Here is a 16,998-nt window from a genome sequence, read left to right on the forward strand (position 1 = left end):
GAATTCGTAGTCGTAAAATTTCATTGTTAAGTATGTGCAGTTTTATTACTTAGAATATAATCTTTGTTACATTATTTTCTGAATGGCTTTTTTTTTATTTGTATGCAAATCAGATTGGACTTTGAGTGGCTCCTATATTCTAAACGCACTTTTTCACTTTTGTTAACAAAAGATCGAAGTTTTCGTCATTTTTGACTGTCGTTGCTTAAGAACAGCAGTAAAGAGTGGACCGTGTGCCGAAAGACGACTTTTTTTTTAATTTATTTTTCTGCTTCATCTTGAAGTTATGAATTGCCTCCTTCACATAATTTATACAGAAATAAAAAGTAAAAACAGGAGGTAAAATTGAAGCATTCATTTCCATTGGATAGATGTCAGCTTTATTTTCTCTGATTCAAAATGGGGACTTACGCAGTTGGAGGCAGGCAGACATCGTGTTATTAAGTGATGGGGTATTTGCAGACTCGAATGAAGCTTTGCTGCGTGAACAGACACATAAAAAAAGACGTTTAACATTTCTCGTAATGGTTCATATTCAATCCCTTAAGAATTTCAAACCGCCATAAGTTAAAAGCAAAATGTAGTAATTTATCGTCACGTAGACTGTTCCCACAACCCCCTGACACACCTGAAGTGATCCACGTGACCCTGTTGAACGTTGAGGAACTTTGTTCACTTCTGCTCTCTCTCCCTCTCGTGGCAGCCACCAGAAACCACCTTCGCTCGTGTCCTCCCCGTACGTTTTCTCTTCCGATTTCATTTGAACTTCTTCCGACCACCAACGTCCTTCTGGTCGGGCAAGGTCAGAGAACTCCGCCATCGCATGAACCGTGCATGTTACCCACTCGTGTTACGTCACCGAGGGGGAAGAGACGAGTCAGTCGTGACGACGAACAAGTTGTTCGACTGGGAACCTGCTCTTCCTACCACTACCGCCACCAAGTCTAGTGACATGCACGAGGTTCCGCTATACCTTCGTTCGCCCGGAGGGGGAGGGGAGGAATATGGCACTCCTGCACACCTGACTGCTGCGGGACAAGTGCGTCGCTTTCAGCTGGTTTCAGTTGCGGTAAGCGGCCGTTTAGTGGGTTGACGGATTATCCTATTCCCGACCGTCAGCTGGAAATGTTGGCCAAAACAGAGAATATCGTGGGGACACATCGTTACTGCTGACGGCACGTGCTAGGATTTTTTTTTACTTTTATTTTTCTTTCTTGGTTGTGCGCGAGTATACCCGGTCGGAGAAGGAACGATGTTGCCTTTGGAGTCCCACATCAGCTTGTTTTTCCAGCCTAATTACTGACATCATCGGCTACTTCATCATCTAGGTCGCCACCCTTCGTATGTTCTGCAATTCTAAATCTTCAGACGTCCAGTGTTGCATCGATCGCAATGTGGCTGTTTCTCGGCAGTCTGGTGACCTGTTGCACGGTAAGCAAAGAGGTTATGTACTAGTTAAGAATTAATAAACTGTCCCAGTGTGCGCAGCTTTAATGTTCGAGTATCTCATGGGGAAAAGACTTTTGCGTATGTACTTCTGCCAGCCGTAAATATATTAATAATAAAAATATTAATTTTTATGGTCGGGGTCGAGGAATGTTTGTCGTAACGGAGCCGAATAACCTTAAATGGATCGGTGAATATTTTACTGATCCATTTTAAATGAATTTTAATTTTCATTTGATGGAATTCAAGTCGTCGACTTTCAAAATTTCTATTATAAATTTTGAAATGTTGACCAACCATTTCAAATTGGTCTCAAGCTGAAGGAAGGATAGTCAAAATAGAATTGATATCTGGTAATATTAATTCATGATTTTTTTATATAGAGTAACATTCACGAAGGATTTCCTGTTATCCAAATCATTCTTCGAATCCTAATGCTCAAACTGATTTTCAGTTGATTAAATCGTAAAGAGAGAAAGTCGAGGTTATTGTGAATATTAAAAAAATAGTGGGGATGAACTGGGGAAGTCATTTACAAGGCTTCAAATCATAGTGGCATGTCGTTTTGGTAAATGGAAGGTTAACCGCCAAAATCTACAAAATTAATTTTTTTTTCTTCGACGAATGACGGCGTTTTTAAATTTAAAAACTTTTTTTATAAGTTGCCATAATATGAGAGCTGAGCAATCCATTATCGGAGTTCATAATTCATCTGTCCTTCCTTATTAGAATGTCATAAGGTGAATTCATGGCAGAACGCTGTAGTGAACTGCTTTGAAGAAGTCTCGGTAAAAGCGGGGTACGTGTGTGACGGGTATGCTGCGAAGTGTGTTCACGGAGTTGGAGGATTGTAGGATAGACAGTTTGAAACCTTGGATTGAACAGCGATCCCTTAAATCGACGAAACATGATTTTTTTTTTTTTTTTAATATGAGCATTTTTGGTGGTAGAATAAAGGTAATCACCATTTTCTTGGTTGATCCAGCTGTCTCTCATGCAGCAGAAGTTCATGATTGCGTTGATCTTGGGGAAGGAGTGCTTGATTGGTTTGTGTTCGTCCACAGGTATTGACAAGGAGAAAAGCTGTTCCCAGTTTCTAAACAAAATAAAACTGAATAATATTAGCTAAGTTTCTACGAAGCGAGTAGTTTCCTGACTTAATATGTATGTATGTAAATAGCACTTGCATTGACGAAGTTATGTTTGACTTTTTTTTTTTTAAAAAAAAACAAAGAATGCCAGTAGCATAAGGAAATTCACTAAACCACTGTAAATATTGGTAAATATTCTTTAACTTTCACCCCATAAGGGTGCTACTTCTCTTTCGAGTAAGAATGTTGAATAACTGATCAAAGAATACGAACATGAATTCGGAACGTTGAGTTCTTCGCATAGGGATGCCAAACTACAAGATCTGGGCCAGATGTAAGCGGTGGTGTGTCCCGATTTTTTCACTCGTTTTTAGAGACCAAACAAGCTTAAATCCCAACGGCAATACAAAACGGTGGGAGGTAGAGCGCCTTACCATGTACCATATTTAATACGAACGCTTAAAATTATGATATAATAATTAATATTCTATAAATTATCAAGTCCGAGCTGGGGAGGAAGGCTCGGACTTGATAATTCACAAGAGCGTTGTCATTCCCCCACCCCTCCTTCCCAATCAGCATGAACAAATCTAGTCTGTATAGGCATTTCAGATTTACTTCCAGTTAGGAAGGAATCTGAAATTCCTGTATATCCAACTGGTCTTGAGTGAATTAGCAAAAAATAAAAAAAATCTAGAAGTGACGGAGACTCGTATGCACGCTCTTGTTCTTTTTTGTCCTTTTAGGCGAAGGCGCGACTATATAGAAAGTCTATATAAGAAAGGCAGTAGAATATCTTCCCCCCCCCCTCGCCAAAATATACTCGAAAAGCAAAATAGGGGTTGCTGTAAATAGATGAACAGAAATGGATATGAAACCCATTTGTGTTCGCATATTAAACAGAAATGAGTTAATCTTCTCTCGGAAGGTGAATTAGCAAGAAGTGAAGCCTTTTTTAACTCCTTAAAAGGAGAAACAGGAATTATTTTCTGCTTTTGTGTGCGCAATGTTATTGGGGGAAGGATTATTATTTTTTACTCTCTAGAGAGGGTACAGTAGAATCAAGTTGAAGTTTAGGTGGAATTACGGCTGAAGCAACTAAAATGAGGCTACAGGATGTTGCAAAATAAACGTCGGACAGCCGTGGATGGGGAATTTAACGCATCAGAATTCCTTAGTTGTAAATGTTGTATTCATCTCTGCTAATTATTATCCTGTCGCAGGTAAAAAAACTCTTAGGAGAATTTCTCAATTTGTTTTGCCAGTTGCATTCGTTTTGCGGTCGCTAAGCATAAAACTTATCTGGGCGGCAATTTTATTCTTCGATCTTTGCCACATCTCAAATCCAACCGAGTAATCTCGATTGAGATTTATTTTGGTTAAGTTTAGTAGACGAATTTGGCAAAACAATACAGAATTGTTACAAACAACCACGAACTACGCATAGTTCCCACCTGTACAACAGCTTTGCAACATTTTGTGAATGAGATTAACATAATAGTAAAGAAAAACAATAATTGTAATGTTCCTATACAAAAATGCTGAAATATAATAATAAACTGTGATCGCCTCCGATTATTTTCATCCTTCATCCATTAAAATATTTAAATGACATCGCGACAAAAAAAAAACTCCCTTTGATCAATAACCATTTTGTTTCTTATCTAAACGTGTGTAATCGCAGGAGCGTTTGCCAAATCGTCTTATTTTTCATCTCCCTGAACGTTTTGTCGTTCCCCAATAAGAATCTGGGCGTTAACTTCTAACCAAACGGAAGGAGTCGCATCGGATCGTCTCATCTTTTTAATACATCGCTAATAGTCGAAGCTTTGAATACACACGGAAAAAATGTTTTTAATTACCCATTACTTGATAGCGTACATCGTTAAATCAGTTATACAGCTTGCTTTAATAAAAAAAAAATATTATCCAGTTCATTAAAAAAAAAAAAAAAAAAAACTGAAGGAACAAAGTAACTGCAGCGAAGAGTTAATCTCGGATTTGAGGAAAGACAAAGCGCGCATTGTTGTTAAATGAACATTTTTATATAAATTTTAAAAACGCTAGCATGGATTACGCGCATATCTGGAAGTCTCCAATGTTAGCGGAACATTTCGTTTTAACTTAATAAAAGTGATTTTGTAAACTGAGTATGAAATTGAAAAATTTGTCATTTAAATAACGACTGGTTTTAAGTTCCATTTATGCCACTAAAGGAATCATTTCAGTATATTCGAAATTTATGCCTGTGGTTGACTTGTGAAGAACGTTTTTCGTTCAGCAATCAACCAAATGCTCACTTTGATACTGGTAATTATTCATTCCGAGTTTGTTTTTTCACCTCGACGCAAAAAATGACCTCACAGTTGTACCGAACTCTCCCATTTAACTGCGAGGAGAACGATAACATGATCATGGGGCACCGAAATAACGATATATATTTGATTTAATGTTCATTCGTTTGAATAAGGGGAAAAATTGTCTATTCTCAAAGTTTACGCACAACTTTTTCATAGCTCGAATCAATCCTAATAAATGACGTATCAGAGTGATCAGGAAAAACATCGCAATGCCTACGAATGTTTTGCTGCAACACACATGCTAAAGTTTTTGCAGCTCACTTTTTATATGAACCTATGTTTCAATTATTATTTTTTTTTATTTAGCAGCATATCTATAAAACCCCAAGAAGTTTCACAAATCCACGTGCATGTGATTAGTACCATCGCGATCATGTCGTTATTCTTCCCACAGTTATAAATTTCGAACGTACTGAAGTCTGATAGCATTCGGGGGGGGGGGGGCGCTAATTTCCGATTTCTTGCGTTGATAGGGAGAAAATATACTAGAATGAACGATTAAGTATCCAAATGGCTAGACATACTTTCGAGTTATCTTATCGTATTTATCTTTCACAGTTGGCCGATTGTTCAGTTTACAGTGTTGTATTTTTTTAACTTAAAATGAAAAATCGCATTTTTAATAAATCGCATTCTGTTCTGCTAATATTGGACTCCAAAGCAAATGCATAATGCAAACAAACTGAATGCTGTCAGATGTGAATATAACTATTCAATGCACTATAATATGCGGTCTTCCTTTAGCATGTGCCTTTGGTGTGACCACTCTTTGCTGCAATTAATTGTCATATTTCTTTTACTATTTTTTTTTTGATCAACTGGATAGTTATTCGTGCTTTTGGCATTAACGATGTATAAATATATCCAAACCTTGGCTATTAGTGATGTATGATACGATCACTCTCATAATTAATTTTACGGCGACATTCCCTCATCTATTCGTCGTCAGACTTAGACCTCATGCTTGAGCGGGAATCTGGTTGCCCATAGCTACGTGGTAAATTGCTCATCAATGCTTCCCAATGTGATGAAGTGGAATCTAATTTAAGCCCCGCTGTGCTTACTTTTACAGAAAGAGAAAACGGCGATGTTTTTGGACAGAAGTTGTAGTTAACTGTTTGACAGTTTTTCTTTCCATGTGCTTCCAAAATCCAACAGATGAGCAATTCCTCCCCTCTCACTTAAAACGTGTGGAATTTCACCCCAATTAATTCTTTCTACTTCAATTCCTAATATGTTTATGAATAACAATTTTCGAAAATCATATATTCAAATGAACGCATTTTATTTGGGGGGAGGGGGCTTTTAGACTAATAAAGGTATTGCAATTTGTTCGCTTTTAATACAGTGTGTGGTGTTTATAATTCGCTGATAGAATTTACCATTCGGACAGGATTGCAATTCCCTGGAATATCAGGATCTAAATAGTAGTCCGGGGAATTGCTAACACAGCTGCGTAGCAACAGGATAACTAAACTGCCTCGACTTTCTAGTTCTCATCTATACTAACGACTCGTCCGAAATGCATGATCGTTTAGAAATAAACCTTATTTGGCTGATTAATTATATTTCGCAAAGCATGACTTCCTTTAAAAACAAAGGCGTTTGCGTTAGTTCAAGCTCTACAATTTACTCTTCCCGCGTGCTCCAAAGTTGATTGACCCAGTGATCAAAACAAAAAACAAAAGTTGGGAGTTGCATGCGGATGTCACTTGGTTTTGCAATAGAGGAATACTCCGAGAATTGGGTGGAGTAGCAACCTACATTCAGGTTAGGAGTTTCACGACCTATTAACTAGGGCACACACGAATTTATTTTTATTTCCCACCGTTTGCAAGACTTGCTAATTTTGAGAAATTCGTTCCTCGAATAAAAACTGGAATTTAAGTATTCCACGTCACCAAAACCTGAGCAATTCCATGTTTAACGACCACTTCCGGTCATTTCACGAAGAGCTAATTACAGTAGCCAAACTCATTCAACAAAGCAGTTTAAGTAAATTGCACATTTATTGTTTATATAGTTGGCTAGAAAAGCAAGGAATGTAATTCACATTAAAATGCATGATTATATCGCTAATGCGAATAATGTCTCTGTTAATTTTGTATTTGTACGCAAAACCGATTGCGTTGTTGGCATATTTGTTAAGTTCCTCAGTTTGCTGTTCTTCAGGTTACTAATGAACGTTGGGATAAAAATATTCGAAGTAATATTATGAAGAGAAATTGAGCCAAAATAACATTTTATTTTGTTTATTCTGTGAGAACACAGAATAAACAAAATAATAAACAAAAAAACAAAATTAAGGATTAGCATATGCTTTTTTAAAATCGCGGCACAGTCGTAATTTTGCAATTGCACACTCGAGCATTATGAAAAAGCCGTCAAAGTAATTTCCATTGCGAAAAACTACCGAGTGGAAAGATCTTGTTTCGAATTCCACGCAGGACTCCAGGAGTATTTGCAAGGTCTTTTAAACTTAAATTGAAGATGAGTATTAGGGGATGGCCAGATCAATCCCTTCACAAATCTGGATTTCATTGTGCCAAAGAGTCCAAGCTGCCCGAGAATGCAAGCGTTAGCAAACACGACATACTTGCTCTGTAAACAACAATCCTGTGATAAGGGTACGTAGAATCACAATTCCACTTTTATTTTTTCTTGACATCAGTTTTTTTTTTTACTTAACAAAATTCTTGTTCACGAAGTTTGTTAATATTAGCGATCATTTTTAATCTGCAGATAATTTCTGCTATCTTGGAGAATAATTCTGATAATGTCTGCTTCTATTCTTTCAAACCTCGTGAGCCGAGTCTATCCATGCTTGTAATTCAATTTTTAACTTCACGCAGCGTCAGTTTATCTTTGGTTTGTTTAAACATATTAAAGTATTAGAACTGCGAGGGTATTTTCTTCCCTGAAACTCGGATTGTTTTATCCCCCAAAACAGGCAAACCTGCAAAACAACATGCGATTCGCAGACTTCAATTGCTTATTAAACGTTCATTCCCATAGGATACTATGGTAATAAACATTAATCATCATCTTATTCCATCAGATCTGGTGTTGAGAAGGTATCTAACCTCCGTGGTCCACGCAGAAGCGTAAAACAGGAAGGATTAAATCTTTCAAATAATGCTCTTTCACAAAGTTTGAAATGAAATACCATTTCGGTTTCTGAATGCCATCTTCACCTCAATCGACAACGCCACTGGATGGAGGGTGGGATTTCAAGGCTCTTATTTTTGGCAACAAAAAATTTATTTCAATGGAGATAGCAGCGCCTCTGTAGCTTAGTCGGAAGAAAGAAAGATACGTGCCTTTCACTTGCGTAGAACTGGGTTTCGTAGCGAAGGTATTTTTTATGCATTTTTAAGCGAAGGTGAGATAATTAATGTTATGTGGAGATGGCAGGACTTCTCAGCAATTCTTGTTTTTATCTTTTGAAAAACGAAAGAAAAAAATCACCCGAGAACACATGAATATGATTAATACAATAAATAATTTTGGTCGCCTTTTACTATGATTTATCGATCTCAATTTGGGCAACCAGGTTTCAGTCCAGCACAATATGTAAAACCGCTTTGAAAACACGTAATTAATTGATGTACTGCAGACTTTGAGTTTCGACTAGTCCTTCAATGATTCTGCATGGAGATCCGACTCAGACTGACGTCTATTATTTGAGATGTTTACGTGTGACAGAACGAAAACGATCTGAAACTAGGTCGATTCGTAGTTTCATAAAATCCTTTTAGCTGCAGGACTTCATAATGAAAACTTTGAGCAAATTAATTATTGCAGTTTTAATTGTGGTCGCGCTCTTTCCTAAAAACAGATTTAACTGACATACAGGATAAACAGAAGAAATGCATATGAAAAATTTCGTCGACGTTCCCCTATTTCTGTTTGAACACAACCACTATGCAGCTAAATAACCCGAATAACTGGAATAACCAGTAAATATTTACACACAAATTTCGAAATTTATTAGACGGAATGACGAAGAAGCTGGAACATCTTTGCCAGTTTCGGAAGAGAGAGGTGGGAAAGTGACTTCTTGAAAACACGTAAAGAAATGATCACACACAATATTGGAAATGTTTCATAATGTGTTAGTTATGATCAGAAATTAATTGCCTTATTTCCATGTTTTATTTCTTATTCTGCTTTGAAAATGCGTCCATCTTGGGCTGATCTCGCTTTTTTTTTTCTTTACTTCCCTATCCGTATTGTAACCTTATTCGAATAACCAGAAAGCTATTCACTGTTATTATCCTAGTGTTTATAAGGGGGGGGGGGGGATTTGAACACGACTCCTTCAGAGGGATATTATCACCACAGTTGTTGAATGCGAAAACCACATTAGAGATCTGATACGATACTTTAGTATGTGGAATAATCGAAGTCGATTTTATTTCATTTGTTCAGCGCTAAAATTATTCTGCTTGAACCAACAGCCTGATTTAATTTCTGCGGCGATCTGAAGTAACGCATATGCCCAAATTTCTAATAAAATGACTTAATGTCGAGTGCGAAAAGTATCATAATGCTGTGAAGCTCAGTTCATGAGTGCTTCGTAGAAGAAAGCATTCGCGAAATGGGTAGCAGGATTTAGCTATATCTCAAATATTTATCTCCTGCACCAATAAACATACATATTTGCAATCGTGCATTTGGCCACATCAGATGTATTTGCCTGTTCATCCAGTGGGCGGATTGGTGTGGAAGCCTAAAAATCCCAAATACCTAAAATTGCACTAAAACGAAGGATATTCAATATCCGTTATTTTTATGCTAAGAAGGAGAAAAGGAAAAATTCTATTACTAGGAAAACTACATAATTTTAAACATGAGTCACTGCCGTATTTTGAATTTCGGAAATGTGTGAAGAGAACCATCCCTCAGAACACCTGCCGAGTCAGTAAAACATTTTTCATCTTTTTTTTTTATTTTGCTCCCACAAAGCAATATATATATATTCAGGCCTCCGATAACCGGGGAGGAGATCACACTCTGGGCAGTGAAATTCATCCCCCACCTAAAGCCACCCAGGATCTGTTGATTGGATGGAGAGTAGACACGTTAACTATTCGCAACCAAACTGAGTTAAAACATTAATAAAAAGCAAATCTACTGCCCGTAGAAAAAGTTCGTGTCTTATTTTTTTTTTTTTTTATTAGAGTAGCGCTTAAATAACTCCTACGGAAGTTTTGCATTCTCATAAACTCGGACGCTGTCGAAACTGTCAACGGGGCTTGGAAAAGCAACGTTGTCTACTTGGTTTAAAAGGAATAATGGATTAAAATTATCCTTTCTTTGATAGAGTTCATTGCCAAGTTAAAGCTTTTTGTTCTTTCTTATTTAAATTCTGCACTTTTTTTTTTTTTTAAGATTAAACGTTTAGAAGGCCGCTGATTTGGATTTCGCATTTCGTATCTTAAAATCGACATCCGACAATCTCCTAGTTCTTCTGTTGATGAAGCCAGTTCCATTACGGTATCTTCGACTTTATTCAACTCCCGTTATCCAAGCAATGACACGCCTTGTCGCATAACCGAATACCGCTAAATATACTCGTACAGTCCGAGCATAAGATTGCAAAAGTTGCGTTGGTGAAGACAGCAAGTAATGTAAGCCCAAGGACTCACCAATAAAATGACAGGATGTTTGAGTTCATTAAAGTAAGAATGTCGGAAGAATATAAACAACGGCGGAAAGTGTGCTTCGTAAATTGAATATGCAGAGCTCTCAATCAGCGTTTCGTTTATTATTTTTAAATTTAATATGTTTAAAATACTTGACCTTTTTCAATAATATATATGATTGATTTTCAAATGTAGTATACCTCTAAATGCTTCATTGGAATTAATAACAACATACAGCTGAGAGAGAAGTCCCCAGTTTCCTGTTTAAAAAAAAAAAATCGATCCCCCAACTTCAGCAATGTTGTTCCAACCTTCGCCCAAATCCCACCACGTGTGCTTTACAATCCATCCTTACAAATAACTCTCATATGAACGAAGTGATTGCGTAAGCAAATGTGAACCAGTGAAGTAATCTGAATACAGCATGAAGGATATTTGTGGTGTTTTTACGAACTCTTCTTAGTAGAGAACCTTGGAGTGAAAATTTAGTCCTTATCATCCTTAAATTAGTTTTCCTGACTAAATTCGCATATTATTGTAAAATATTTTGAAACACTTGAACTCATTAAATTATTTGTTTTTATAATTGCCGATATCAGGTTATCCAGATCTGAAATAATTGCTTTCTGTATGTTTACTGCAAGTTTGGCTTGCGTTGCAGCGAAATTCTGTAATTTTCTGGTGTAGAACGGCAACTAAAATTCAAACATCCGTTTTAAAAAAAAATTGTCACAGAATAGAAATCGGCAGTCTTAAAGCGTTAACTTCGTTAGCATTTAAATGATACAAACGTGTGGTTTTGTTCTTATTCCTGCATAATGAGTTTATCATTGCTTTACGCTCCAGGAATTCATAAAAAGCGACATATGTAACAAGATTCCCCCCCTTTTGTGCATTGTTATCGTATCTGTTTCTTGATGTACAGCATGCAAGATCACTTAACGAATCCATCTGGAACACTTTTCACGTGCTATTAGATGACAGCATTCGTTTTCAAAACAGAAATTTTTGGAAGAAAAACAAAACTAGTTTTCGCGATTTAATTTCAATTTTCTTGATGCAGTCAGAATGCGTTCCTTAGTTTTGGGTATCTGTTAGCTTTTTTTAAAAAAACAAGAAAATAAAAAAAAGAAATTGGGTTTGTTCGTTATAACAAGGAAATGGAATGATCTCTTTTTAAGTGAATCCAACCCACAAACTGTAAACTTAGCCTGTTATACATGGCTAAGAATTATGTAAGGCTGTGGAGACCACGCTTAATACCGATGAGTAACATATCAAATAACGTTCCTTCAATTTCTCTGGAAAGCAGGGATTAAGACAATCGAAATTAAATTTTAGAATTTTCCTTGTTATCACAAAAGAAGTTACGCATTATGCGTGGTGTCGTGCAGTGCGTATGGGGGGGGGGGGGGATTATATCTTTTACCTTCTCTCTCTCACACAGAGGAAGTGAGTTTTCTTTGTGCGTTGAGACTTTTAGAAATACCTCCCCCACACACGCACACGGTTCCACTTCGTCAAAGAATATCCCTTTTTTGGACTCATAACTTAAAGGGCGACTCAATTTCACGAATTTGGTAAATGACTACCTTCCATCGCTCAGCATCTGAACCTAATCATCAGTTCTTAATCGACTTCCTTCAAGCGATTTAGTGAAGTGCGTTTTCCTAAATATTTTCTGCTTAATGGTCGAAAACTGCTGAGAATTTTTACATGTGACCAGCTTTATTCAGAAAAAAAATTATATAAAATAGTTATTCCAGAAGCCCTGAATGAAACATGGCAGACGCGTACAAAGAGGACTAAGGAATGCAAGTACAAGGGAAGTTGCAGTGCATTACTGCAGAAATGGAGAATGTTTGCAACAATTAAGAAATGAACCGCTAAACCGAAGAAATTGATTTAGATCGATCAATCAGCTGCGAAGAAAATGGGTACAGACTAAGCAGACTCAAGTTTACAACAATCCAGTTCGGAAAACGCAAATTCCCATATTAGATCCAGTGGCCTAGCTGGGGGGTGGGGCACTTTTCACCTTTTTATTTTTCGACGATTCTTTTATTTATGTTAACTTAGTAATTTTTATTACTTAATAATTAGTTTTTAAAAACTATACTTACAACTAAAATAAACAGTGTTTTAATTTATTTCCCTATACGTCGTTTTGACTTCTTGTAGTATTTTTGGTGAGTATTGAGTGGGACGGCAAACTCAGGAACTCCCCTGGCGACAAAAGCTCTAGCTACGCCACTGATAAGATCTTTTGATGCCGCTGTCAAAAACTCTCCATTGGATCGGTCGTCTGTTTGAAAATGATTCTCCTTTCCATCAAGTGACCCCACTAAGCGTCTAATGTGAGGGGGAACTTCCAAAATCGGTACTGTGGTCTCATTTGGTTCATCCGAATCGTGTCAATCCCGTATTTTTTAATCTGCTGCTGAGTGGAAGACGAGTTTTACAACCTACTAAGGTCACCAAATCCGGTTGCTAGAATCATGTTGTGTAGTCAAAAGTGCTGAACGAGGAACGGCGAGCAAAGTTGATAACACGAATCGAATTTCCAAGAAGAAAATCCTTCTTTTTTTTTTTTTTTTTTTTTTTCAATATTAGAATTCGAAAATATTACTCCTTCGCGGTGCAGTAATAACGGAAAATGCAAGGCGATGGAAGAAAAATAACAGCTTGCCAAGTAAGCTGATTTAGATTTTTTAAAAAATGAAAATTTCTATCTCGAGTGGTGTTGTGCGTTCCCTAAATGAACGGAGTATCGTTCTGCAACAGGGAATGAGACGCATTAGTCAAGAAGGCGAAAGCGGCGGTGCATGTTGTATAGTCAGATTTCCTTAACTGAAGTAACTGTTGTATTCTCATCACGTAATGTATAAATATTTCTGCAATAGATGAAAATCAAGATGATCTCCGGTCTGTTCTCCCCTACCTGCCTGCGGCTTATGAACCAACCTTTCTCATTGACTTGTTGAGGTAATTTAAGTGGAGGGGAGGATGTGGAATTGCAATTCCCCTCCTTCTAGCCCCAATCTCCTTCAGGCAGAACTGACTGAAAGAATCTATGGAAATAGTTTTAAAATATTTTCTTTTGAACTATCGATAAGACGTGAATAAGTCGATTTATATGTTAATAAAGTAGTTCGTTACTTCGTGGAACATGAATTTTCTTTTAATAATGACCAGCTGCAACAGAACATTTATCGACTGGAATTATTTTTCTGGTTCCGGTAAACGGTAACAATTATAATAACTTAAATTGTAAATTTAATGAAAATCTTCATCAGTTTTTATCAACGGATTACTTAAAAAAAAAAAAAAAAAAAGGCGAATTGCTATAAAGTCGTCCAGTTCCAAGCACAGCTGATGCACTAATTCGGCTACGCAGAATGCAGCTCCGTTTACTGACCCCACGCTTCCAGTTGACTAAGATAAATGTCACCTTGATGCTGAATAATAACACAGTACTTGACAGCGGATGTTCAGTGGAACAAACAAATAGAAACCCGAAGAGCTTCGTGGCCTACTTTTCTTTAGGTTAATCACCTGATGGGAGAGGGGGAGAGATCCTAAAAGGAAGTCGATCTCATTCATTGCAGTTACCTTGCTCAATTTGAAGTACCAACAGCCATTGCTTCGTAGCACTGAACCTTAAACGTAAAAGCTCAAACATTTGTTTTAGGTCATTTTTTTTTCCCTGATAAAAAAAAAAAAAAAAAAAAAAAATAGACAATGTATAATGCAATTCATGCATACCCTCTTAAAGGACAGAAGCATAACTTAATGTTGATAAAATTATTACTTTTATTCTGGATAAAATGCTCGACTGCCCCCCCCCCCAAAAAAAAAATGTATTAGGAAAAAAGTATTTCGCTTCTAATTATGGGTTTAAAAAAAGATTTCAACAAACGTTAACCCGTTGGTTAAAGAGTGGATTGCATCCACCTAATAGGTTATGGTTCGAATCCCGCCGTACGCAGATGTTTGTGATTCTTCTTAGGTGGGAGATGAATTTCATCGACGGGTGTGAGACCATCACTACGCTTATTCGATGCCCTTTAAAGTGGCATGAAAAAAAAAAGTTCCGAATTTAACTTAATTATCATTAACAATGCAAGTAAAAGCAAAGTTGACAGTAAACCGAAATTATTTCCTTTTTATTGAAGACTCCCCCCCCCCCCCCTTTCGAATCTAATGCGAAGTTGCGTTGAGCAATAGAAAACGTTCAATAAAATTTGTGCTGATGAACAATCCATGTTTTTATCGGTGTTATATATCTATATATAGCTCGAAAATCTAATACTTCCTTCAGTACATTAGAACGGTAGGTTTAGACCCGTGTCAATGATGTCGAAATAAATTGCATAATCTGCAATCGCGCGAATTGCAAGAAAACTATTTTGATAAGTGCTCGTTGTGTTTTCTTTAATGAAATCGTGTGTTGCGGATTGAGTATTACATTCCTGAAAGGCTTCTTATGAATATTTAAAGAAAATTTAATTTTCTAAAATACTAAATCCACTCATAAAACATTTTCGCATCAAAATTAACCAGAAATGGGATTTCATTACTTGGCGAATAAGAATTCTAATGTTTACCAAATTTCTCGGTCAAAATTGCACTGGAACAAGTCCTCAAAGTTGTTGGCATAAATCACCAAAGTGTACAAGGTTTTCCTCGCTTAATTGCGCAATTCTTTAATGCTAGAATGGGAGAGATGCGAGCCTCACTTCAAAGGGCTAGACACTCCGAGTATGTTCTGGGCCAATAGCACGTTTACCCTTATTCGAAGAATAATCAACAAAGTTGTTAGCGTTACAGTGACCAGCTTTCTCGCTCCACATACTTGACTCGTTGTTACGCCCTCTACAGGGGGATCTCATTAGTTACGACTTCCTGGTCTTTTATTGACGATGTATTCAAGCTTATGCGTGGAATCCACAAACGTCTGTTTAGGGTGATACAGCTTAGGGGTCCGTGAAACAACTGCGAACTTGAAGGCCACTCCCCGCAAGACAACGATGCGAACACGAAAAACATACAACTACACGCAGCTGGAGTTTACCGACATTCGGTACTAACTTACATGATCAATGGCGCGTTATTTTGCGTAAGTCTTCTTCTACCCTTAGGATGTTCGTTTTTCAAAAAGTGATTCTTCTTAACTTAGCGGCTGCGATCTTCCGCTTCTTTTAGCAAGGCAAGATGAATAGCATCATTGTTCGGAGGGTAATGACATGAAATTTTATGTGGCTGCAGCATTTTTCTCCCTTCCTCCTTTTAATTTTTTCTAAAGACATTGAACACTGTTCGAATTAAAGGAATGGATTAGTGTGCCAAATAAAGACAGTTGCTTCCCACTATTGCAGCATAGATTACATACAAGAAATATCGCGCTCAACTAGAAAACAATGCTATATAAATAGGATTCTCGATTTCTCAGCAAAATATGAAGGAAAAAACTATTTTAAATCTTCTTCCTTTTTTCCAACAGTAAACTTCAAGACAGCTTAGAATTGAACCCACTTAGGAGATGATTTACTTCATTTTTTTAATACTTACCAAATCGTACAGATTCTGATCTATAATATTCCACCAGAAAATGATTGTTATATATAATAACAAACATTTTCTGGTGAGTTTTAATTTTCTTTGCCCAAATGCTATGCCAGTTATTACCACAGCCCGACATAACCGTTCATGGTTAGCTTCCTAACGACATTTCTCCCTTTCCTTTCCAAACAGGTCAGTTTGTTGGATCTCGCAGTTTGATCAGCTCTTAATTTTCTTCCTCTAAAGCACTATTAACATCCAATAACCGTTTTGGTCGCATTTCTCGCACATTTTTAACTACGAGGACTTTACCAACTGTTTAAATAATCAGACTGGGTTAAACTCGTAATAATTTCCACTAAACATTGCTTCGTTTTTTTCTTTTTGTTTAACAGCTTCTTCAAGATTAAAAGGATTTCAAACAGCAGTTATTTTAGATATCAAAAGATGAGCAGTCAGTCGAGCATCATGCACAGTATGTATATTGTTTGAAAACATGTAGATGATTGTTAGTATAACGCAAGCTTTCAAATATACATTCGAGTTAAACACTCCCAGGTGTGAAGTATATTCCTTGGCTTCTGTTTAATGTGTACCGGTGAGCCAATTACCCCAGAAGACTCGGGACATTCTTGAGAAAGTAATTTCCTCAAAGCATGGAATGGACAATTTACAGTGTGGTGTACTGAGAGAATGTGCAACTAGAGCACTTTTTCCTTCTTGTTTTCACATCGCCTACGCGCTCTTTTTGTAGGAATTTCAAAACTTCTCCCAGTTTGACCTACGTACACCTTTGCTTGGGAATAAGGGACCGTGTATACGCTAGATACGCCAGTGATCTAGTTGCACATCGTTTCATACATCATATAACGTATTTTTTCCTATCTTTCT

At 37.0% G+C, this 16,998-nt stretch overlaps 1 protein-coding gene across 1 annotated transcript in view; it reads left to right on the forward strand.

Annotated features, from left to right (window-relative positions):
• Positions 1-823: 823 nt before the first annotated feature.
• LOC150104403 (uncharacterized) overlaps positions 824-16,998 on the forward strand; it is a 59,245-nt gene continuing 43,070 nt past the window's right edge. The window contains exon 1 of the mRNA XM_090396476.1: positions 824-1,069. Within this exon, the coding sequence (XP_090252602.1) occupies positions 824-1,069 (246 nt within the window). The remainder of the gene's footprint in view (positions 1,070-16,998) is intronic.

The sequence above is a fragment of the Typopeltis vanoorti genome, chromosome 8 (genome assembly GCF_054136105.1).
Source record: "Typopeltis vanoorti isolate ZY-2024b chromosome 8, IOZ_Tvanoo_1.0, whole genome shotgun sequence".
NCBI classification, from domain to species: domain Eukaryota; kingdom Metazoa; phylum Arthropoda; class Arachnida; order Uropygi; family Thelyphonidae; genus Typopeltis; species Typopeltis vanoorti.